This window comes from Euleptes europaea, chromosome 11 (assembly GCF_029931775.1).
Source record: "Euleptes europaea isolate rEulEur1 chromosome 11, rEulEur1.hap1, whole genome shotgun sequence".
NCBI lineage: Eukaryota > Metazoa > Chordata > Lepidosauria > Squamata > Sphaerodactylidae > Euleptes > Euleptes europaea.
The window spans coordinates 29,856,989-29,883,228 of record NC_079322.1 but is presented as its reverse complement, the minus strand read 5'-3'; the positions used below and the strand labels follow the sequence as shown (position 1 = coordinate 29,883,228).

General features: G+C 42.9%; 1 protein-coding gene across 1 annotated transcript in view; it reads right to left on the bottom strand.

The window, feature by feature from the left end:
• CPNE4 (copine 4) overlaps nucleotides 1-26,240 on the bottom strand; it is a 185,957-nt gene that overhangs the window by 80,360 nt on the left and 79,357 nt on the right. Inside the window, exons 3-6 of the mRNA XM_056856978.1 lie at nucleotides 25,764-25,835; nucleotides 23,571-23,645; nucleotides 15,328-15,411; nucleotides 10,841-10,930 (exon numbers count right to left, since the gene is read on the bottom strand). Of these exons, the coding sequence (XP_056712956.1) occupies nucleotides 10,841-10,930; nucleotides 15,328-15,411; nucleotides 23,571-23,645; nucleotides 25,764-25,835 (321 nt within the window). The remainder of the gene's footprint in view (nucleotides 1-10,840; nucleotides 10,931-15,327; nucleotides 15,412-23,570; nucleotides 23,646-25,763; nucleotides 25,836-26,240) is intronic.

Below are 26,240 nucleotides of genomic sequence, written 5' to 3'. Positions count from 1 at the left end.
CACTGGAAGCGACATTTTCAGAGGTTGGTCTGCAGTAGAACAGCTAGATTCGATTCTAGTAGCACCTTAGAAACCAACTATTTTTTTCAGGGTATGAGCTTCCAAGAGTCAAACCTCCCCTCGTCAGAGAGGGGATAAGCACCCTTCCTACAAACTCCCTGTTTCTTCTCCCCTCGACACTCTCTGACACCTGAAAATTTTGTCGCTCTCTAAAATACTGCAGGACTCGAATCTAGCTCGAAGGGACATGTTTCGTCGTCCTTCTTGGCCAGTTACAGCTATGCTGCCCTTAAGACCAACAATTCCAGCAAGCTGAAAAGGTACCCCAGCCATCAAGACAGCCCAAACTGATGCTCTTCCCATTGAGTATTAGGGACTGGATAGGGTAGAGGATTTGTGGAAGGGTGGGGGCCCAACAGGGTTGGGGTTTAGGGAAAGGGATGGCCGGAGTTGTGAGAAGTTGCAGCAACTCCCCCCTCTGCTATCATAATGAACACATCAGCAAATTCCTAGCCATTTAACCACTGGTAACTATATCTCATGTCAAGCTTTGTTTGTATGATATGCAAAAAGGAGTGGGCACAGCATAGGAGGGTCTACCTATGCATTTTTATCCCAGCTTATATCCAGAGAGCAAAAGATAACACACATGGTTCCATACCCACTCCCCCTCCATTTTGTCCTGAGAAGTAGATTAGGCTATGAGAGAGTGACTGGCCCATGGTCATTCATTCAGCTTCATAGCTGAGTGGGAATTTGAACCTAGGGTTTCCCAATCCTAATCCAACACATTAAGGGCCCATTCCTGAAAAATGGGCCCAAAGCTTTTAGGAGGCCGACTACGGCCTCCGCCGGCGCAGGGGCCCACACAGCAGGCGCCCAGAAGGCGCACACCAGCGTGAGTGGCCCCAGCGCTGACGTGCAGGGCCGGGTGCTGCTCCCCAACCACCGCTGGCTCCCACCGGCCTCCCGCTGCCAGCACAAGCCGTGGCGGCGAGCCGGGAGGAGTTCCGGTGCCCCAGGAGGCGTTTCGGGGCGTGACGGTGCTGGCCGCAGGGCGGGGCCAACGTTAGTCAGCCTCCCGAGCACTTTCGGCTCGGGAATGCCCCTTTTTATTTTTGTAAGCTGGTGTATCCTCATAGGGTTGCACGGGTTTTTGGCGCCAGTTTGCCTCCTAAGCCTGGCGCCTTTCAGAAATGCACTGTAAATGCTACTCCACTTTGCAAATTGCTTTGCCTGGCACACCAACAACCTGAAGCCAGCCCTGCTTCAATATACTCAGAATATGAGTATATTTATATTGTTATATCATAGCTGGTCTGCTACAAAGTCTACTTTAGGCTGCAGTGAAATTTCTGCTTAGCACTAAGGGGCTTTTCTGTATTATGAAAAATGAAATGGTGCTCAAAAACAAACTTAACAATACATGTTTCCTAGAAGCTAGATAAATGGTAATTAGTATTATTTATGTAGCACCGTCACAAAACAAGGTGTTTTATAAAATAACACAGGTAAAAAAAGCTAGTTCCCTACTCCAAAAGAGCTTAGGAGACAGAGGGAAGACAGCAGACAGAAAGAATGATCGGACAAGGGGTCACGGGGATTGAATGGGAGCAAATACATCCTGTGCTTAGGTGTTCTTTCATATGGGGATGAAGATGGAAGGTAATACACTATTACTAAATCTGGTAACCATATTGTGCAATACTCCAGAGTGGTTCATGCATGGTAATGAACTATTGCTTCTATATCAATGACAGTGCACTATTCTCCGAAATATTCAGAAATGCTAACTGTTGTCCAGTACCACAATATTCATGCTGATTATTGGACTGATCCTAAATTTGAGAATTGCTACTAAAATTGCACATAAGAGTTGGAGTTGAGAGGGAAGGTAGCATGGTGTAGCCCGATCTCATCAGATCTCAGAAGCTAAGCAGGGTTGGTACTTGGAAGGGAGGCCACCAAGGAAGATTCTGAAAAGGAAGGCAATGGCAAACCATCTCTGCTCATCTCTTGCTTTGAAAGCCCTTTGCTGGGGTTACTATGTTAGCTGCGACTTGAAGGCACTTTGTTCACACGATTGGAGTTATGTACAATGTCCTGTCCTCTTTTAAGACCTCCTGAAGACTCACACCTTTTGCAACACTTTTCTTGAACGACAATCCCAGGCTTAACATACTTATTCTTCACTGTATTATTCCTCTACTGCTATAGGATTCTACCCTATTCTGTCCATAATACTCAATGCTACTCCAACCACTTGTCTCCTTTGTTTTGCCATTCTTAAGTTGCTTTTGCATGAACAAAGGCGAGCACACATTAGGTACTTCTGTAGGAACTTTTCCTGACAGAGGCATCTTTCAACCAACAGTTCTTCGCTCCCCCACTCCCTATTAAATACTGTTTTGGAGAACAAGCAAGTTTCTATCTTCACCTGCTTTCTCAGAGTTCATTTAAGTGACTGCCATGGCTATGAAATAGCACATGAAAAAAAAGCAGATGGTTTATGCTGGCATGCAATGACCTCGTACCCATCACCGTGCATCAAGTAAACCAGCACCCCCAATTTTTCTGCAAATCAAATTCTGCATATGGCAATGGGTGCTCATGATGCCCTGTCTGCCTGCAATAGGCAACCACATGCAAACTTCTTCCTAGGCCATGTTGCCAGACAGAAAAGATCAGACCTCTGCTTCTGTGCATTAGAAATGTGGTGAATACAATACAATATGTTCCTTTCCCAACCAATGCTGCAAACATGTATTTTACACCAAACAGATATCACATGAAAAAGCTGTCCTGTGTTCAGTTGTTCATTTGGTAGATTTTAAAAAAAATAATTTGAAGCTGACTGAGTGGACATTACAATAAAGTGGAAGATGTTCCGGTTTATTCTTTATGTATGTCAATCAGTTTCGTCTTCTCTCTACTCAATTTGACTATTTAAGTGGATTAAATTAAATAAAAAACATTCAAATACAAGAAGGCAAATTGAGGATGCTTAATGAAAGCAATTTTTAAACTTTCTGGAGATCTCTGATGTATCTTCACAGTTCTCTACTCTTCTGGAAGTTAATTCAGTCAGGATAAAATATTTACTACTAGAATTTAATTTAAACTTCTGGAAGTTAATTCAGTCAGGATAAAATATTAACTACTAGAATTTGAGGCAACAGACTGGGCCATCGGCGACATGATAATACGTTTGCTTATCAAAATAGAGTCCCCGACTCGGTGGATCATATCCTATTGGACTGCTCATTCCACAGCAGATCTCGCCATTTAACGTTTAGCCATTGCCAAATTCTCAAAGTACAAGACCAAGAAGTGATCTAATTCGCTTCCTCCTAGCAGACAAGGACAGGAATCTCACTGCTTCAGTAGCCTCCTTTTTGGCTACAGCCCTCACTGAGAGAATCTCCAAAGATCATTCGATTCAAGACAACTCAAACACACCACAAACTTTTAACTCCAATTGATATACTATCTTTTTTAATGAATAATAATAATGATTTTATCCTATTCTTTTATGCTGGCTGTACGGCGTGTTTTACTATTTCAAGATGCCAATAAAGGTATTGTATTGTATTGTATTGTATTGTTGCTTATCAAAATAAATGCTGTTCTGCAACTTATAATACAGCAGAATGCAATCGACACTAGGGGAAGAAAGATTGTACATACCTATGGCTGGAATTATTTTTTTTAAATTTTTTTTGTTTATTTCAAAAAGGGGAGGGATACAGAGGAAAAAAGGGAAAGGATGGGGGACTGTCTGCTAATAAAGTACATTTGTAAAAAATAATGATAGCATTTTAACATAAAAAGGAAATACAACATGATTATTGCAACTGCTTCTCTAATTGATTAAATAAAACAACTTGTTCCACTAAAAATATTCATTTTGCTATAATCAATAGTTGTACCTTTGTTCTTGTTCTGCTAAAAAAAATAGCTTCCCTTTAGTTCAACCAATACATTTACAGCTTTATAAAGTTTTAGCTACTGGTTTCTATATACCTATAAAACAAACTAAATTTTTCATTAAACTGTTCAAGGGTTTCTTCATCAGTCATGTTCAACACGGGTCATTTTAGCCATCGTGGCATATTCTAGCATTTTATCTTTCCACTCATCTGTGTCTGGCATATTTAATTGTCTCCATCTCTTCGCGAGACCTACTCTGGCTGGAATCGTCGACAAGCTAATGGATTTGAAGAAAAGAAGCATCACCTGTTTGTAAATTACCATTTTGGCACTGACTATAAAGGGTGGAGGCGGGGAGAAGGAAAAGAATATTTTTCCAGAGAGAAAATCTAAAGGCAGGGTTTCAATCACCAAGGTTTAAATTTTCACCCTTAATTATAGTAGCAGGAAGTAGGTTAGCCTCTTTAAATATTTAACTGCTAGTTCTTGAATATCCCACCCCAGTACCTGGGTTATCTAAATAGGCCCTAATTATGTTCATAATAATTGCAGGTGTGAAATCAAAGCCTTGGTTAAGGCTGGCTTCCAGTGCCAACATTTTGCTACTTAATATGCAGTTTCCTCAGCAATACAATGAAAACAGCCTTACGCACTTTAGTAATACAGGTAATGAACACACCTTGACGGATATGTAAATTGGCCTCACAAGTTTCAGTGGGCCAGAAGGACATTGTCTCTGAACAATAAAAGGGATAAAATTAAGCAGGCTCTAGAAACTATAAATTGGGGGATCACTGTGGAGAGGAAATGGGGCGGCAATTTGGCAACCTTCCCTTCACTTCCTTTTCTGCCACACCACATCTTGCCCTTCGTCCACTTCCCACAACTCTTCCCTCCACTTCACTGCTGTCCTCTTTTCTTACTCCACACAAAATCTTTCATTATCTCCTATTTTTATTCATCCCTCCCTCTCATCCCCTTGTTTAAATATGTGAGCTGGAGAAAAGAAAGTTCCTGGACTTTTAGTGACAACAGGAGAGTCTTTAGGATGGTATCACTAATGACAAGGAAGGAGGAAGACCTGTCCTTCAGATCTAGGGTTGCCAACATCCAGGTGATGACTGGAGATCTCCTGCTATTACACCTGATCTTCACATGAAAGAGATCAGTTCCCCTGGAGAAAATGGCCGCTTTGTCAATTGGACTGTACGGCATTGAAGTCCCTCCCCTCTCCAAACGCCGCCCTCCTCAGGCTCCACCCCCCCCAAATCTCCAGGTATTTCCTAACCCAGAGCTGGCAACCCTATTCAGATCCCCTTCATCACTTGGTGAGCAGAGAGGTGTCGGAACACAAGCTAGATTATAGCTACTTTGAGAACCTGTTACAAACCCCTACCCTAGCAAAAGTCAGGACACGGAGGGGCTTAGAGGGAGTTTCAAAGCAAATGAAGAAAAAAAGCTTCGGTGACTACATGTTCTTCATTCGTTTTTTTTAGCTCACCCAATTTCTATCCACCTCTACACTTCACAAATTGGAGCTTGATAAGCTGCAGAAACCTGGAATCAATCGTTCAAGCACCGCATATGACGGTGAAAAGGAGGAGTGAAGGAAGCAAGCATGGTGCAGCGTTACCATTTTCTTGCACTCCTCATTTACACATAGTTCATGCAAAATGGAGTACTGAACCAAGAAGCCGACCCCAACACACTCTGAACTGCAAATCACGCTTTCAAAACCATTAGAACTGAGAGAAAAAAGAGTAAGACATTTTCATTTATTTATTTTTTAATAGGAAGAAGCAAACATAGATCTCGGCATGGATTTTAAAAGATAATTTGGGGGGCAGATGTTATTTTTATCTTTTCTGTTAAGGATTTAATTGCTGAAAACAGCAATAAGCACAAAGGTACCAGCACAGCATGAAAAAGGAGGGGTGGGGGGCTTTACTAGTTTGGGCTTTGATTAATTAAAAGAAGTACCAGAATAGCCTGCTATCCAGCAGCTTTCAGAGAGTCCAAGCACCATTAATTTCAAAGTAACCAATGCCTCTTTGATTCCAATATTTAATGACGAATGCCAGATGTGTGCTATTGATGGACATTTCGTTTCCATTAAAAGACACAAATGCAGAACAGAAACTGGTCTACAAAGGGCATGTATTTACCCATCTGCTTCAAGCATGTCTGGACAGGCAGCAGACACATTTTCAAAACAAATAAATAAAGCACATTCAATCCAAATATTAGGCACTTCTGGGGCCTAAAACCCCAGATTGGTTTTTCTCCTTAGTTACACCCACCCCTGGCTTTTATTAGGATCTAGGGTTTATTAGGATTAAGGATTTCAATTCCTTCCTTCCTTCCTTCCTTCCTTCCTTCCTTCCTTCCTTCCTTCCTTCCTTCCTTCCTTCTCTGAAAGTTTATGTTTTTTTAAGTATTTTGTATGTCTATCAATATCCAATACAGGATGTATAGGATAAGAACAACTAACAATAGCTTCTTAAATTTTCCCCTAAGCTAACAACAACAATAAAGAAGATGCATTCTGCTTTTATACTGCCATACTAACTTTTTATTTGTTCCTTTTTCGGCTGTCCAAAGGGTGTCAGGTTAAGAAATAACATTTGGAACCCAACTATTGTTTCCAGGGTATCTCTAGGCAAAAGAAGTCCAGCATTGCTTATTTTTGTTTGCGTGCCCACGTTGTGTAACCTCTTCAGCGTGTCAAGAGGATGTTGTTATGTTTCCGAAACACAGTGGGGCTCTGGCAGTGATCTGAAGAAAAGCTTCTGTCAGGCAGAAAGTACACATTAGCTTATAAAAGCCATCCAAGTGAAGAGAGCAAGACTATTGTCTAGGACTGCCCTAATCCTTAACCATCGGCACCCTTAACCTTCAAACTGCCATCTTCCCAAGTCAAGAGTCTTTGGAGATACAAGAGTAGTAAGCTGTTTTGCAGATATTGTGTCTCTTTGATAGCTCCTCTCCTGAGCAATCCCAGTTATTAGAACTAATAGTCCCTACTTACACAGCCCTTTCATCTTCAAAGGGTTTATTAACTTAATTAACCCAAATCATATAGCAGTTAAAACAACAATTTTCATGATATAAAAACACATGAGCTAGTTCCCCTTAGGAACTGGCAGAAATTTCAGTAAAGACCATCACCAGAGGTAACAGAAATTCTACGTGTCATATCTAGAATTTTCTTCCTTTGAAGCTATGTTGCTAGGGTTGCCAACCTCCAGGTGGGGGCTGGAGATCTCCTGGAATTACAACTGATCTCCAGACTACATAGGTTGCTTATTCATTCATTCATTCATTCATTCAAAACATCTCCTGGAGAAAATGGCTGCTCTGGAAGGTGGACTCTATGGCATTATACCCACCCAAGGTCCCTCTCCTCCCTAAGCCCCACTCTCCCAGGCTCCACCCTCAAATCGCCAGGTATTTCGGAACCCAAAGCTGGTTAACCCTTTATGTTCCCTTCCTCATAATTATAATCTGGGAAGAAGGGGATGTATAAAGGGGGGGGGAGGCTGTTTGATTGTTGTTACAAGTCCCACCATTGCCAACAGCTCATTTTGAAAGACAGAGGCCCGTAAATTTTGGATTATTTACAAGCCAGCCATAATTTGAGGTCACCCACAAATATTCCATGATATCAGAGATCTTTCATAACATTGTGTGCAGTGAATTTGTCTGCCTGTTCTAAATCTCAGTTCAACATGAGAGAACCTTGCTTTTAAAACCTGACTTACAAGAGATAATGCTGAACTTTGGCTGAACTTTGAAGCAGGCAGAAGCAGCACAAAATGCTATAAAAAGACCCTTCCTCCCTTCTTCAGAGATGAGGAAAGGGAAGAATTGGAGTGGGCCCAGTTCAGAGGGCCAGGGCAGATCTGTAGAGTTCTGAAGAGAAGGCAGAACTAGATATAGCAATGCACAATGTGGACTCCAACATGAAAGTTAATAGCATGGTGAAATGAGATAGGACAACATTACAATGTGATGATGCCCTGTCATCTATTTTTATAACTACGTTATGTGAATCAGGTAAAACTCCATATAAGGAAGCCATGTTTGGTGGCAACCTCATACTTCTCATCACATCTAATTGCAGTCAAATTGAAGAAGCATTTTGCTCTGTAGTTCAATATTGCCATTAGACTTTTTAGACAGTTGGGTATAATCAGACAGCTCATTTCTTGCTGTATTTATTGGCATATAAGACCCCTTTATTTAGATTATGCATTTACTTGCCCCAAATAGTTTCCCAGTTAACCATTTGTATTTCTTTTTTGTTGTTGTTTGATAAATAATTTTTTTAAAAAAAATTGAAGAAGCACAATGTGACCTCTAAGGATATTGCAGTTTAGTGAAGACTTTAATTGCCAGTACGAGAAGCACAGTCTCCCTATTCTTTCTGTAGGGTTGCCAACCTCCAGGTACTAGCTGGAGATCTCCTGCTATTAAAAGTGATCTCCAGCCGATAGAGACCAGTTCCCCTGGAGAAAATGGCATTGCCAATGGCAGTTCACCTCTATGGCATTGAGGTCCCTCCTCTCCCCCAATCCCGCCCTCTTCAGGCTCCACTCCCAAAACCTCCCACCGGTGGCGAAGATGGACCTGGCAACCTCATCTTTCTGGTATCCACCTCCACTCCCAGTTTTTATTTCAATTCATAGTCTTATAGTCAGTGTAAGATAATTCTGGCATGGTATAAGTCAAGATCATCTCCTTGTATTAGCAGAGCTTCTGTTCTTCTAACAGCCACTAGACTATCTGAAATTCAACAGGCAAAGCCCAGGAAAAATCTCAGTCTGGGTAGATGGTGCAGTAGGCAAATAGACAGCCCCAAAACATTTTGGTACATGAAAAATGGCACTCTCTCTCTCTCACCTTCCACTAAATGTAACTGAAACCACTAATCAATTATCTAAAATGAGCTACTGAAGCAGCCACCTCAGCGTGCTTTGGGATATTATGGAGCACTGGATAGAGAAAGTATCTCCAAGCAGTCTATGCACAACTACCCAGGAGGCTCTCAGAAAATCTCAAGTGGTAGGCTGAAAGCACACAAACAGGTTTTTGTATCCTTTTAATTAGTTTGTAACTGGACCTTACACAAGTTCACCGAGTTATCACTTTGCTAAAGAAGGGAATACTGGAGACAGGCCTTATAGTTATTAATATGTAAAGTATAGAGGAATACTTTTTTCAAACTTGCCATAGCATGCCCTTCTTAAGTACTGTGGGGATAGGGTTGACAACCTCCAGGTACTAGCTGGAGATCTCCTGCTCTTACAACAGATCTCCAGCTGATAGAGATCAGTTCACCAGGAGAAAATGACCACTTTGGCAACTGGACTCTATGGCATTGAAGTCCCTCCCCTCCCCAAACCATGCCCTCCTCAAGCTCCGCTCCAAAAACATCCTGCCGATGGCAAAGAGGGACCTGGAAACCCTACATGGAGACCATACCCTCTATGAATAAGGAACCAACCACTTCTACCATTCACTTGGCCAGTCTCTCATGGCTGGCTATACCTGCCAGGAAGGGCAAGGTTGAGACATGTTAACCTCACCTCTCCAAGAATCAAATCCATATCCTCAGGTTGAAAAATACGGATCAATATCTGACAAACAGAAGCTCTGGTACTATCCAGGATCCATAATGTATTATTCGTGACAGCTACATGAATCTTTCATTCCCTACTTGTGAGCTTTGCAGAGGCACCTGGTTGAGCAGATGAACTTTTGGTCTGATCCAGCATAACATTTGTTATTCCTAAGTGAGGCATCACAGATTCACAGTCATGAAGATGCCTTCTACTGAATCAGACCCTTGGTCCATCAAAGTCAGTACTGTCTACTCTGACTGGCAGCGGCTCTCCAGGGTCTCAGGCTGAGGTCATCACCTACTTGCTAACCCCTTTAACTGGAGGTGCTGGGGATTGAACCTGGGGCCTTCTACATGCCAAGCAGATGCTCTACCACTGAGCCACAAACCCTCCCCTAAATAAATAAATAAGATCTTGCAATGAAAAGCTCCCTTGTGGCACCTTTAACACAACTGATGGAGAACCTTCTGTCAACTATGTTCTATTTCAGCGGGCAGCTCTAGTCCAGGAAAGAGTCTGTCACAGTAACAATGCAAAAGTATGCAGTTACTCCTGGACAATGGAGCAGTGAGACAATGCTGAAGAGCAGTGAGACAATGCTGAAGAGCTGAGCTAAGAGTTGAGTATGATCCTAAGAAGAGTTACACAACTCTAAGCTCATCATTGACTTCAGTGAACATAGAAGGGTGCAGCTCTGCTTAGGACGGTGCTGAAAATCAGTTAAACCATTTTGCTCTGTCAATTCTTACGATGCCATCTGCTCAAAAACCAAATAACAGCATGGAATCAGATTCTGAAGCTGACCTCTAATTCCTCTTAATCATCAAGGTAGTTTCCAGTCAAGCATTTTTTAAAATTCACCTGGTCTGAAGAGCAATCTTTTCACATGAGGAGGTGAAAGAAACACAGAGCAGCACAGCCAGATTGCCGTAACATCGTCTCTACCTGGTTTTAGCTATCAGTTTTCCAGCAGCATATTTGAGCATCTCAGTGAAACACGCAAGAACCTTATTTTTAGTTCAATCCTGTCGGCTTAAGTGGTGTTACACTGAGAGACGTTTACAATATTAAGCATAATCTTTAGGGAAACACATTCCTGAGTGGATTTTAATTTGAATCAGTTATAATTAAATAAATCTGCAAAATGGTGCCTTTATGTCAAAGGGAAGGTACAGAGTTTTTTTAAATTTTGTTTTGTTCTGTAAATGCAGTCTTCACTTTCACAGTTTTTAAAGTGTGCTATAAATGCAGAATTTCTTGTTCCATAGCTTATACCGATCACTGACCTTTAGCCTGCGATCCTGGTCTCCGCTGCACAGAGAGTTTAAAGACACTTTAAATGACTTCCAGGCTGGGTTTAAATTATTCATCACCACCTAAGAATGAAACAACAGAAACAGATACCAAAATATGGGCATTTCAAAAATAAAAGACAAAGCCATACACCTAGCTTGCAAATAATCAGGCTGATTTGCCCCCCCCCCCCCCAAAAAAAAAGGCAAGATAGAATTTAGAAATAACTGAAGATATTAGGCAGGCATATTGGTTCATAGAAAAATTCCAAAATAATAGCCATGCCACACTTTTGGAATAGGACCAACCAAAATATCGCAGAAAGAGGCAAGCTTGTGAGTTCACCAGAATTCTTCATCCAATTAAGACTGTTCAATACAAAAAAAAGGGGGGGGGGAGAAAAGATGTTTCATGTTATGGTTGGGAAGCCCTTAGTGCAGGGGTGAGGAACCTTTTTTCTACCAAGGGCCATTTGGATATTTATAACATCATTTGCGGGCTATACAAAATTATCAACTTAAAAATTAGCCGACCAAGCCCCAAGCAGGCAGCTGCTCCAGATGACCAACCCCCCTGCACGGGCAAGCAGGCAGGCATCCACGGGTGGCGCACTTGCCCACCTGGTGGCACAGGAAGGTCTATTGCACCAGCCGGGCATAGCCGTCCAGCCACAAACCAGAGTTGCTCCTGCTCTGCATGGTTGGGGGCAGATTCTACAGCCAGCTCCTGCTACCTCCATCTGCAGGGATGAAATGAGGACCCACTGGCTAAGAACTCCCCACCCCCTGAGCATTTTGGCCCTGCCCCCTTTAACCCCTCCATTGTCACCACTTCTGCCACCAGCCCTCTTGTAGTGCAGAGGGAATATGTTTCTCCATGGCCTGGGTGGGAAAGGATCAACACAGTTTCTTGGGCGGTCCTAGCAGCTCCATAGCTAAGGACTCTTCTGCAAGGGGGGAAAAAGGTTCCTTTTCTCAGCAAAACAAACTCACATCCGCCTTGAATAGAGGCTATTCCTGTCCATGGGAGGGGGCGGATCGCCAGTCTTAGATCCTTCTGAGCTAGAGATCTGCCAGGACTCACAAAGGGCCAGAGCAAATGACTTTGTGGGCCTTAAACGGCCCCCGGGCCTGAAGTTCCCCACCCCTGCCTTAGTGTGTGGTTTGGGAGTACAAGATGTCTTAAATACTGAACAGAATTACCTGGTGCAGGGTGCAAAACAGATTTCCAAATACACCAAGAACTACTGGGCCAAAGGGAGGAGGAATGGCAATAATTAGGTACTGCATATTTTGGTAGCGTGTGTGTGTGTGGTTACATGCTGGTTTAATTGATTCAATGTAATTAAGTTGGTTTAACATAATATTGAGCACACCACTCAATAGGCTACGGCTTTGATATTTGAGAATTTATTTTGCAATCAGGCTCCTTTCCAAACCTCGGTGGAGCCTGTGGGGATCTTTTGACTGATTTTCTTGGCCTCAGAACTGGGTCAGACAAAACAAAAAAGAACACAACACAGAATGGGCAAATAAGGGTGATTTGTTTATTGAAGATAGAGCATGAACAAATCTGAAAGGACAATATGGGTACAGAGGGCACATTTACTTTATCAGCCCATTGAGTAGTAATGGGAACAAAGCCCATTGCTCGCCTTATTAGGTGGGTACACAGATCAAAGCATATATTGACTGAATGACTGAGACCACATTAGAGGGGAAGATCACATGGGAACAGGATGAGTGGTTTTCCCCTGTTCCATTCCTGTATCATTCTGTGCTCTGCTCCACTTTTCTTAATTTCATTTTAATTATGAGAATTTATAAAATTAATTCTGAAAATGGGGCAGTCATCGTTTAACACAGATGCTATCTCTTTTAATTCGTGTGCATCTTCCCTCCCTCTGCATTACCAATGTGGACTGAGAAAACTCTGTAAACAAGACCAGCCACTTTGGAACTCTTAAAATATGGGAGCAACCTGTATTAGGCAAATTTTGGAAGCATCCCTCCAAGGGAAGTTCCTGCTGGACCTCAGGAAAGTGGAGACTTGTGAATTTCCCACATGGTCTACCCCTGTCCCTCTTTGCCACTGGCAGGAGGTTGACATTTTTTATTCTGGATAACTGAATGAGGCTGGAAACATGGTGAATAATGGTTATTAATGACCCTCTGTCAGTTTTAGGCCTAGACAACTACCTTTGATAGGGCTGCCAGGTCCTTCCTGGCGACTGACAGTAGATTTAGGGAGACGGTTTTGGGGGTGGTGATTGGCATCACCTACGTGATGATGTCATTTCCGGTCTCCATGTTTTCCATAGAGTTTTTGGGGAGAGTGCTAGAGCACCCCCACACACACACACCGTGCAATGCTGGCACTTCTGCATAAACTGGAAGTGACGTCATTGTGTGGAGACGCTGATCGCTTCCCCTCTCTCCCCCCAGCGGCTTCCGCCTGCCGACCAGCTAAGTGTCGATGGGCAGTTGAATCAATTGGTGGGCAACTGCCTGCCATTACCGGGCAATTGGGAACCCTAACCTCTGACCATGAGTACTTGTACAGGAAGAGTTTGGTTGTTTTTGAGTACTCTTTACTGCATGCTAAAACTATGATTTCAGACCCTTATTGGTACCATAATACCTTACTGTTATGGCAGCAAGAGTTGTATGAATTGACATGCCAAAGAAGGTAGTTTAGAAAGTTAGAGGGGAAAAAAACCTCCTACCAGTTGAAGCCTAGATATTGAGCAGCCTGACAGGAATCCTAGAATAATTTTCCTCAAGTGACCATGTGAGCAGATAAATGGAAGGAAGAGTTGGGTCAATGGTCGCTTGTGATGTCATTAGCCCTGTTTAATAGGCATCTGTGACACTTGCATGACTACATCCCACATAGCACTTGTGCCATTTTATGAAACTTTTCAAAGCCATATGGTAATTGTTTTATTCTATTTTCTTCTTCAGAGGCTGGGCACTTATCCACTATGCCATACAAGCATAGGACTGCTAATCTAAAACAGCACAAATTGACTATTCCTCTCCAAAACAGTGCCTTGCAAATTCATGTCATTTTTTTCTTTCTTTTTAAAAAAACACCCATAATAATGGAAGAGTAAGTGTACGTTTTACTGATGCAGGATCCCCCCCCCCATTTTAAAAAAAAGGAGTTAAAAGGAGTACTGGTAACCCTACAGCCAGGCTCTGCTGTAACTCAACACCTCGACAATCAAGTTAAGCTTGCATCTCACAGAGATGAAAAATCATACCCTAACATCAGGGCTTGGACAATCTGCCTTCTGCCCTTCTCTCTTATTAAATTTTGAAGCATCTAGCCTGATGAAGTGTTCTGGTGAGCTCAAAAGCTTGCACTATGTTTTGTGTCAATTTGGTTGGTCCTAATAAAGGTCTTGCCCTGACCTGGATGGCCCAGGCTAGCCTGATCTCGTCAGATCTCAGAAGCTAAGCAGGGTCAGCCCTGGTTAGCATTTGGATGGGAGAAGTCCAGGGTTGCTATACAGAGGAAGGCACTGGCAAACCACCTCTGTTAGTCTCTTGCCTTGAAAACCCTATAAGTCGGCTGCGACTTGACGGCACTTTACACACACACACACAAACACACACACACACACACACACACACACACACAATATAAAGGTCTTACATGGATTTCATTCCTGTTTTTGGATTTTGGATCAATATGGCTGTACAACTTCTCCTCTATTCTGCAAGGCTGCTTCTGGTCTGCCCTGCTCCCCTACAGCCACGTGGTTTTGCCCTCTCTAGGCTCATGCTTTCCCTCCCTCCCACCCTTTGCGTTTTGGTTGTTACGGGCATTGGGACAGATCCATTTGTGGGGAGGCAGTATCTATGAGCCATCTCCATTTCGGGGACTCCCTTAAGGCGTCTTGGTAGTGAAGCCATTCAGCGGCATGCCCAGCCCTGGGACTGCCAACTGGTGCTCACCACCAGGTGGAAAGGGAACCATGCAGTGGTATGCACCCGTGTGGGTTCCCAGTGGCTTGCTACACCACAGTTTCTCCCCCAGCACATGGGATGGAGGGGATGGGGTACATCGGGCAGCAGGTGGGTCACCCAATGTTGGATCCATCCCCATGTTGCGCCAATGTCCTTTAGTTGCATTCAATAAAGTTCTGGCCTATTTTCCCCAGTCGGGTGTGTGTTGTGGTCCTTCCCCTCCCCCCCCAATTGCTCCAGGGTCTCAAGCAGCCTAGAATAATAAAATATTTTACATAAACATCTTTTTACCGCTTGGAAAGGTGATACATTTAACCTCCATAACATCTGAAGTACCTTTGAGGTACTTCTGCTGTAATGTAATCCAAGCATGGATATTGTCCCCCTCCACTCCAGTAATTATGGGTTACTTGTTAAGATTCTACCATCCCTGGTGGAAATAATAATAATAATAAAAAACTTCTTCCTCGTTGAGGAAAGCTATACCCATTTGGTTTAGTACTCACCTCAGTTCTATGGACCAGCTGCTGTGTTGCATCGTCATTCATTCGGAAAATTTCCAGAAATGGATCCGATTTGCTGAAGAAATCCTGAAATCAAGATGCGAGGATCTTTATTTTCAAGTCCTATTGGTTTTTATCCACATAATCCAGGCTCCCCCACTGATGGAAATAAAAGTTTTCTGGGTTTAACTCTAAGCATTTTTATTTTTGCTTACTAGTTGTAAGGTACACTGTTGTACCAACCTGTCAAACTCCCAAATGACACTGCCCAGTAAGCGGATTATGCTTGGGGTTGTGTTCCCTCCAGTAATTATGAATCATTTGTGAAGATCCTGTCAAATCTGGCAGAAATGTAAATAAAACTAAGGAACACTCCGTTTTTGAGGAAAGCTGCACCAGTTGAATGTCAACTACCTTTTATAATTAAATAGCCAAAATATGTCAAAATTCAGAATAAGAGATCAACAAAGAGCCAGTATGAGAAAGCCATATGCATTACTGAAACGATATAACTTAACATTAGTAATAATTGACATATGAATTAATAATCCATAATTTTTCTGCAGCCCAAACACTGGTTGTTATGAGTCTTCCTTAGGAAGTGGGATACACTGATCTCACAATGAGAAATATACAGAGGAGCACAAGTATTCTAGTGCAACAGCATAAACTTGTGAATGGTTCACACTTGGATTACTCACTTCTACTCACACTTGGATTGCTCACTGCTATCACTTCCAGCTCTGTAAAGCCTTAAGAAGCCCTTAGCCCTATACAAATCTTCACTTGCTATATACGAGTTATTCGAGCATCTCAAGTTGCAGTCAATTTATAGCGACCCCTGGTGGGGTTTTCAAGGAAAATGATTAAGCAGAGGTGGTTTGCCATTGCCTTCCTCTGCAGAGTCTTCCTGGGAGGTCTCCCTTCCAAGTGCTGACCCAACTTAGCTTCTGAGATCTGACGAGATCGGGATATACCATTCCACACACACCACCACTATACCCTAATTTAAAGATTACATTTTCTTTTTTTTAAATCTATATTTAGCTCTACACTGAACCACATTTGCCTCTGGAAGGTATCAGGTTGCAGACCCCTGATATCCTTGTTCAGTCATTTGCAGTTCAATCGTGTCAGTGAGGGCCTGATGAGGGCAGAAAGATGGGATATGAATTTTGTAAACAAACAAATAAACAGTATCCATTGGCAGAGGGGAACCCCTGAATTCTTGGCTTCCTAAATCCCTTTCACATTCCAGATCTGAACACGGCAAATGTCTATCTTGCTTTCTTTCATTTCTAATAAGCAGGTACAATGTTGTATTACTGAGAAACAAATCATATAGATGAGGATACCCAATCTTTGAAAACTGTTGTAGGGAGATGAGGGGATGCAAGTCACCTGAGTTATAGGATGATCACATGGAGTGCCCCCATCACACATTTCATTCCATGTGGTAGAGTCAAGGGGGTGAAAGAACAATTACCCTACCACCATGGGAGACTCCTAATGGGCTGGCAAATATATGAATTAGCCACTAATATCCTTGACTATAAATTATAACAACGTTTCTATGCTGAATGATCTCAGCACAGCCGAGATGTTTAATTGTCAAATTTCAAGTCTGGACTTTTAGTTCAAACTAATTGTTTGCTTATCACTCCAAGGAGTGCAGTCCTAAACAGAGTTACACCCTTCTAAATTCACTGATGTCAATGGGCTTAGAAGGGTGTAACTCTTTTTAGCACTACACTGTGACTCTGCAATTAGGGTTGCCAACCTCCAGGTAGTAGCAGGAGATCTCCTGCTATTACAAATGATCTCCAGCTGATAGAGAACAGTTTGCCTGGAGAAAATGGCTGCTTTGGCAATTGGACTCTATGGCATTGAAGTCCCTCCCCTCCCCCAAACTCCACCCTTCTCAAGCTCCGCCCCGAAAACCTCCCGCTGGTGGCGAAGAGGGACCTGGCAACCCTATCTGCAGTGTTTTAGGCAGAATACGTATCTCCCTGTTAGTAATACATTGCCTCTGCAGCAGCAGTGTAAGTTCAGTCAGAAGATAAACCAGTAACCCCTTTCTGTAGAACTTATTTGATAGCATATACATTTATGAATATCATCTTAAAGTAATTACAGTGACATTTCTTTCTTTTTCTTTTTTTAAAAGACTATTCTATTTAATGGGAAAATTCAAATATGTTTGGCCTACTGGGGAGCTAAGTGACAGAATATATTATAAGCCCATATAGCAAGCCAAAACCACAGTGACACAATATAGTCGGACTTACCCTAGGCATTATGAATTATATGTTCAGCTTTGATCATTAAACTTTGCCATAGGAAAGGGAAGAGAACTATGAGATATCGTTTGCCAGAAGCTCTACAAATGCATACTGCAGACCAATTATGTCTAAAGTAATATTATAAGCACAATTACCAACATTATTATTGCTCAGTAACAATCCACCATCATTCTTGCCCAAAGAAATATTTTTTTATGCTTGTTTCAATTCAGATCTCAGTTGATAGCTAAAGATGTTCCGAAAGTGTTTACACTGGCCAAATGGCATCTAATGGCATATTCAGCATTGTTTCGTGAGACCAAATTTGGAGAAGTCCTCTTTGAAGAAATAAACAGTATTTATTATAGCAAATGTTAAAATCCACCCACCAGCTCCCTTCTGATCCTCAGCTTGCCAAGCAATCATTCAATATGGACCAATCGACAATATGTGTCGTACGTGTGAATGCTCAGTATGATAATCCCTAGCATCCACCTCCAGACATAATATCCCAGATACAACAGACACTGACAATTTGCCTGATATCCTCAGCCTTCATGGATAGGGTTGCCAACCTCCACTTTGGTAATTCGACTCTATGGCATTGAAGTCCTTCCCCTCCCCAAACCCTGCCCTCCTCAGGCTCTGCCCCAAAAACCTCCCACCAGTCGTGAAGAGGGACCTGGCAACCCTATTCATGGACTCTACTTTGGGCAAACAATCCCTGTTCAGCAAAATAGTAACTGTTTGTGACACTATTATTTATTCCTTATTTATTCTTTAATCTTTCATTTTAGACAAGGCAGCTCTTTTTGCCACAACATGTGACATTTCCAAAAGGGCAAAAAAAAAAAAAATGTTCCTTAACTGAATAATATGTAAACAAAACAGTAACATTTCCCCACTTGGGATGCAGTTAACATGATATGTGGCAGAAATGCTACTGAGATCTAATATCCATTTCTATGCAGGATGCATAACAAAACTCACAAGTTCATCCTGCTCTTCGACAAATGCATTACCACAACGTTTATTTTACCACTGGCATGTTTTAAGTTCATGGCTTTGCTCAATAGTCCCTGCCAATGTTAAAGCAAGGGTGACAGGAAAACAGAAGGCCTGGGCAGCGCAATGGCCTTTTATGCAGGGACGTTTCCCTGCGTGTCACCCCCGCCAACTGCTCCGGGCCTTCCTTTTGATTATGCACGCCTTCTCCGCCCGTCAGAGGTCGCCTTGCTCTCCCTGAGCGTTTTGCCCGTGTTTTCCAGATGCTGTTTTAGCCAGAATCTGGAAACTGCGGGCAAAACGCGCGGGGAGAGCGAGGCAACCTCTGACGGGCGGAGAAGGCGTGCATAATCAAAAGGAAGGCCTGGAGCAGGGTGACCATGGGGATATGTCCCTGCATAAAAGGCCAATGTTGGCTCACTAAGAAACCGAAAGCCGGTCGGGTGACTCAGAAAGTAAAAGCTGGTGTGAATGAATAGCCACTCTGGCTTCCAGTGCTGAGAGACAGCCCATGTGAATGCGGGGGAACGGTGCATTCTCAGAGTCCATTTCTAAATGCGTCTCAGCCTTATGCTGGAAGGAAGTAGAGAAGGAAATGCTATCCAGGCCAGTCAAGCAGTCTGTTCTGTGCTGGGCATGCTATTTCATTCAAGCAAGGATCCTGAACTTCTGTTAAAAAGCACCACTGAAAATGTGGCTGCATCAACACCACTGGATATTGTTCTAGTGTTGCGCTTTCGCAGTCATTTGCAACTGGATTTTCCTGTGTGGAAAAGACAATCCAATTGCAAATGATTACTGCAGCATCACAACAGTGCAATATCCAATGATGTCTGGTTGCAGCGTATGAATGATCACCTGGAGAGAGCTCTTTGAGGAAAGCTGCCAGTTCTACCTAGTCAGAAATTTGTTATCCAAGCTGGGAGACAGGCATAGACAATGAACAGCAAGGGTGGAAAGTACTCTGTTATGTGTGTGTGTCCAGGTAGACACATTAGGTGTCTTGGTAGTGTTGCCAGGTCCCTGTTTGCTACAGGCGGGAGGTTTTGGGGGTGGAGCCTGAGGAGGGAGGGATTTGGGGAGGGGAGGGGCTTCAATGCCATAGAGTTCAATTGCCAAAGCTGCCATTTTCTCCAGGTGAACTGATCTTTTTCGGCTGGATATCAGTTGTAATAGCAGGAGATCTCCAGCTAGTACCTGGAGGTTAGTACTAATTTCCAAACCCATGGTAGCAGTACAGAGGTGTATATTTCATGCATACCTGGAGGTTGGCAACACTATGTCTTGGGCAAAAGCATATATACAAAGGCCATATAGCAATCCAGCTTATAAGCATCATGTCACACATTGTAGTTGGGAAACTGAACAGATAGGCATGTCTATATGGGGAGAGAAGGTAATACTTGTATGTGTGACAACCAAGTTCACATCTTTAAAAGTAATCATACTACTTGTGATTAATTTAATCTCACTACCCTGTGGATGTGGTTCTCAGTACCAAAAGCTAGAAGAAAATAAAGGATGTTAGACCAGAAGTTGCATTTTGGAGGTAATTAATTCATAGGTAGGGTTGCCAGGTGCCCCCTTTCCTCCGGCGGAAGATTTTTGGGGTGGGGATCACACACCTGCAGCCTTGAGCAACATGATCCTGTCACTTAGGGTTTTCTTCTGGAAGCACTGCCCCACCATGGTACTAGCTAGAGATCTCCTGCTATTACAACTGATCTCCAGCTGATAGAGAGCTGTTTACCTGGAGAAAATGGCCACTTTGGCAATTGGACTCTATGGCATTGATGTCCCTCCCCAAACACCGCCCTCCTCAGGCTCCACCCCAAAAACCTCCCACCAGTGGCAAAGAAGGACCTGGCAACCCTACATAAACTACAGCTGACAAGTCTGCTATAATTTTACATCATAGCTTTTTTTTTAAAGTGTGTCTAAATTTAGCCTCTTCCACTCACCTCCAAGGAGTTAAATATAATGGGCAGGGTTTAAAAAAAATACTAAGAAGTTCTCTTCCTAATCAAGGATAATTCACCTTTTAGATGAGACACACAACCAAGGTCCTGGATGTTTAGAGCAATTAAAGATCCCCAACTTAGGGATGCTATTAACCTTTGTACTTTAGTCAAATTACAAATTCATTATGCCTTGCCTACCTAAATATTCCTGGCAGTTTTAATTAGATTTGCTGTTACTAATTACATTCAGCCTATACTGGTAAATGCTACACACATTCATAATTCTTCCCATGCGAGTAGAATCCCCCCCCCCCCCAGTTCTACTTGCATGATCACTTGCAAGTTTGGGCTTCAAGGCACACGCCACCAAAGCCAAGATTCCTGCACTTCAAGCCAGTCCAGTGTAGTTCCATTGGCTTCAGTGATTGGCCTGACCCTGTTAGTAGCTCAGACCCTGTTAGTAGCTCAGACCCTGTTAGCAGCTCCAACCACTAAACCAACTAACTACAGGGAGGGGCTGTGGCTCAGTGGTAGAGCCTCTGCTTGGCATGCAGAAGGTTCCAGGTTCAATCCCTGGCATCTCCAGTTAAAGGGACTAGGCAAGTAGGTGATGTGAAAGACCTCTGCCTGCTGGTTTGGATGAAAGGAAGTCATCAAGGTTTTCCCCCCCATTATCAAAACTTTAGTATCATGTTGCCAATGGTGACTCTCCTTAGATTAGGAAACGTGGAAAAATGGCCAGTTGTAAGTACTTGCATTCAAGGGTTGGCTTGAATATAACTGCAGCCCTGACTGTCTGACTGCCATCTACCTGCAAAATTCAAAAATTCATTCCCCTGTGATATCTCAATTATAAAGGAAATAGTCCTACATTATGTTAAATACGTACTTACTGGCTATTGTGTGTAGAGAGTCTATTAGTGGGAATGAAAGAAGCCCTACAGAGTATGAAATCTCTATATAATATAGCCTTTAACATTTCATCACACTAACACCACTTTAGTGTGGCCAGGGAACAAGACTAGGTTGTGTGCAAATTATGTAAGAGGGCTATGCCAGTAGCTGTACTGATAAAATAAAATTTGTTTGACAAGAGGGAGTCACTGGGGTCACTATGCCCAGGTAGGTTTGCCAGCTCTGGGTTGGGATGTTCCTGGAGATTTGGGAGTGGAGCTTGGGGAGGGTAAGATTTGGGGACAAGAGGGACCACAGCAAGATATACTGTCACATAGACCCCCTCCAAAGCAGCCATTTTCTCTACAGGGGAACTGATCTCTGTAGTCTGGAGATTAGTTTTAATTCTGGGAGATCTCCATGCCCACCTGGAGGTTGGACAGAGAATAGGTTTAGCTTCCATCCCAGCGATGTCTCCCAACCTCATCTTTATATTTGCTTTCACCAAGGTCTGATGAAGATATTTTGTCACCCCAAGCAACTGATTAATTCCTCTCATAGTGTTGCTAGCCAGGTCTGGCTTGGACTTAGATGGTAGCAGATGGGAGAGCCAGTGTGGTGTAGTGGTTAAGAGCGGTGGTTTGGAGTGGTGGACTCTGATCTGGAGAACCGGGTTTGATTCCCCACTCCTCCATATGAGCACCGGAGGCTAATCTGGTGAACTGGGTTGGTTTCCCCACTCCTACACACAAAGCCAGCTGGGTGACCTTGGGCAAGTTACAGCTCTTAGAGCTCTCTCAGCCCCACCTACCTCACAGGGTGTCTGTTGTGGGAAGGGAAGAGAAGGTGATTGTAGGCCGGTTTGAGTCTCCCTTAAGTGGTAGAGAAAGTCGGCATATAAAAACCAACCAACTCTTCTTCTACATTCAGGAGGTGAAACCAATCATCTCAACGGTCTGGAGTGAGCCAAATCCCTGCAGTGTGTCAACACACCATCCTCACTGTGTCATTTCAAGTAGTTGCTTGAGTGGCTTGAATGGAGAACTGGCCCTGTACTTCATTAAAGTAATGACTACCATTTATTCCTACAAAGAAAAACAAGGGACTACATCTGGGGGACACTGTTGCAGTGGGGGCAGAATATTCTTCATCCCTGATGCTTTGTGTCTGCCCTTGTTGGCTGGGATTCCACAGTGGGGGGGGAGGGGGGAAAGCACCCAGAGCACCTGAAATATCCAAGCCCATCCTCCATTAAAAGGTAAAGGTATTCCCCTGTGCAAGCACCGGGTCATTCCTGACCCATGGGGTGATGTCACATCCTGACGTTTACTAGGCAGACTGTGTTTACAAGGTGGTTTGCCAGTGCCTTCCCCAATTATCTACACTTTACCCCCGGCAAGCTGGGTATTTATTTTACCAACCTTGAAAGGATGGAAGGCTGAGTCAACCTTGAGCCGGTTACCTGAAAGTGACTCCCGTTGGGATCAAACTCAGGTCGTAAGCAGAACTTTTGACTGCAGTACTGCAGCTTACCACTCTGCGCCACGGGGCTCTTCCTCCATTACACCTTCACAATGACAGGCCTTGTGCTAGTGCTGCACAATGAATAATAACATCCATAGACTGAAGAACATTTTCTTAATCAGCAACTACACTTTTGGTTGAATGGGCAAAAAATGTTGCCATGCATACACAAAGAAAGAAATTCCCCCCTACATTTACCTAGGAAAACCTCCTCCAAACACAACACACACATAAACGAATTCCAAGTTTTCCCAAATCTATATTGTAATAGACAGCCTTGAGTATTATGTCTTTGATGGTTTTTTTTTAAAAAAGCCAACATATCTGATTGGTGGCATTTGAAATACATGAGGTCTCAGCATAATTAAATTATCTCGGCCTTAATTACATTCCATTGGGATTTTGTCTAATTACTATGCAACTAGAGGAAAGCCTCATTACGAGCATCGATCGGAGATCTCTGATATGTTTAATAACATCAGCACTCCAAGAATAGTAGCAAAGGGGAATGTCTCATTCAATCACATTTGTCTGTATTCTTATGTCTTTTGGTAAGGTTAACATCAAACTGTGAACTTACCTTGTCATCTAATTTCCGGGCACTGAAGGAAAGTTCAACATAGTCATCATTGCCAGACAATTCTTCAGCAATTACCTAAGCAGAAAGTCACATTTAGCTTCAAGTAGAGGAAACACACACACTAAACATATGAAGCTGTCTTATACTAAATGAACCTTGGTCCATCAAGCTCAGTATTGTCTACTTAGACTGGGAGTGGGTCTCAGGTCGGGGTCTTTCACATCACCTACTACTTGATCCTTTCAACTGGAGATGCTGGGGAATTGAACTTGGATCCTTCTGCATGCCAAGCAGATACTCTCCCACTGAGCCACGACCCCTTCCCAAAATGATACTGGCAACAGTGCAACATGCAAGCAGGGGAGTTGCTTGTATTACAAGCCTTGACATGCTGAAAACATGTAACTATCACATTTCCAATAATGGATTCTACCTACATTTGTGATTCAAAGTAGGGATGTCCAATTGCTGTATTACTGGGAGCTATTCTGCCTGTTTTCCAGATAGTGGTCCAGGGACAAGAATTGTATTTGTCCGTGGATGCATAAGTAACTGGTTGACCCAGACCCTTCCCTTGGCCGGCCCCTCCTCATACGTCAGCCTGCGAATGAACAGGGACTGGCTCTCTTTTCCTGCGACCCGCTGCCAAAATTCGCCCCTCCCTTCCCTTCTTTGAAGGCGGGATGGGCGGTCTTTGGCCCATACTGATTTCCTTATAGGTTAGTGCTATATTTGTTCCTTAATATATTTGGCTTTATCTAGTACTAAGGACTTCACAGTTATGGAGCATACGTATTACTCAGGCACTGCATACAACAGCCAAATATGAGAGTCTCTAACATTAAAAAATGCACACACAGCTTTAGAAACCTTTTTCCTACTGGTGAAACTGAGCATACTTCTTTTACTACACTCTGATTAAAACTGAGTAAGGTTATTATGGTCCAGACAAAATTAATTTGGAGGTATATATGGCTTTTCATCTAGCAATTGCTGGTTTCAGGTATTTATTCCACCCAAAGGAATCCATGATGGTGTTTTACCTTTTTCCTCCCACAGAGTTAATTGTAACTTAAATCATGGACGAAGCATGGGAGGAAAAGGTCAAAAACTCCCTCTCCCAGTGATCCTTCACCATTTTTTAATTTCAAAATAAACATGCGAGAGACTCTAAACATGGCTCTGTTGTATGATGTGTGGCTTGGCCCCCACGGCATACATTTTTCCTCTCGCTTTGTGGGAAAACAACTTCACAGACTGTTTGGCTTGTGAAGAGCAGAAACTTGACATTGTGTTCAAATATAACTTGTTACTTACAACTTACTATATATAATTTACAAAATTCATAACTATATAATAACAATGTTCATGGTTTAGGGTTGCCAACCTCCAGGTAGTAGCTGGAGATCTCCTGCTATTACAACTGATCTCCAGCCAACAGAGATCTGTTCACCTGGAAAAATGGCCGCTTTGGCAACTGGACTCTATGGCATCCCCTCCCCTCCAGTCGATAGAGATCAGAGGACCTGGAGAAAAACGGCTGCTTTGGCAATTGAACTCTATGGCATTGAAGTTCCTCCCCAAACCCTATCCTCCTCAGGCTCCGCCCCAAAAATCTCCCGCCGGTGGCAAAGAGGGACCTGGCAAGCCTACACATGAAGCCTGCTGGGTGACCTTGGGCTAGTCACAGCTCTCTCCAAACTCTCTCAGCCCCACCTACCTCACAGGGTGTCTATTGTAGGGAGGGAAAGGGAAGGTGATTGTAAGCCGCTTTGAGACTTCTTAATTGCAGGGAAAAGTGGGGTATAAAAAACAACTCTTCTCCTTCTTATTCTTATTCAAACAAGTGGTTAGAGAAAGTTAAGGGCCACAAAAGAATGCTGCTGCTGCTGTTTTTAATGGCCTATTCATTGTATGTTCTGTTGTAAACTAACTGGAATGTGGGAATTCATTTTTGTAGCTTTGTAGCTTTGAGAACCATAATTAGATGTATTGATAAGGTTAAAAATGATGATCAATATAATCATTATTAATTCTTAGTATAAAATTCTATTTCTCTCCTTTTTATTTACCATCAGAATGTATAATACTGCATTGGAATTCCAACAAGCAATAAGAATAATATGGCTGAGAATTACACGTTTTTTTCTTGTGAGACAAATAGGGAAGGAATAATTTATCAGATGGACTCACCGTTATGGACGATTTCCCCGCTGTGTTGCCATGTTTTAATAAAGACTTTGAGAGTTTTCTCTGTGAAACAATCTGCACAAAATGAAAACAAAGAACACGAGAAGGCAAAGTCAGGTTTTGCAGTTGATTTTTTTTTATCTAAGAAATTTATGCACATAGAACACCAGATAATTAACTGAAACCGAGATAAAACAATTCCACACGGCATGATATCACAATCTGTTTCCAGAAAGAGGCATCACTGACTGATCTCAAAATAGATCTCTTTTCCTGGGCAGTGCTGATTGTTCTTGCCATTTCACAAGCTAACTGTTGATGCTACTGCTTCAAGGTAAAGTAAAAGGCTCAAATCCTAATTGTCTTACTTTTTGGTATCAAACAGCCCATTCCTGAGCTGACGGCGTAGGGGAACGGCGGGGAAGAGGCGCATCCGCGCCTCTTCCTAAGCCATTTCGCCTACGCCGTTAAACAAAAAAA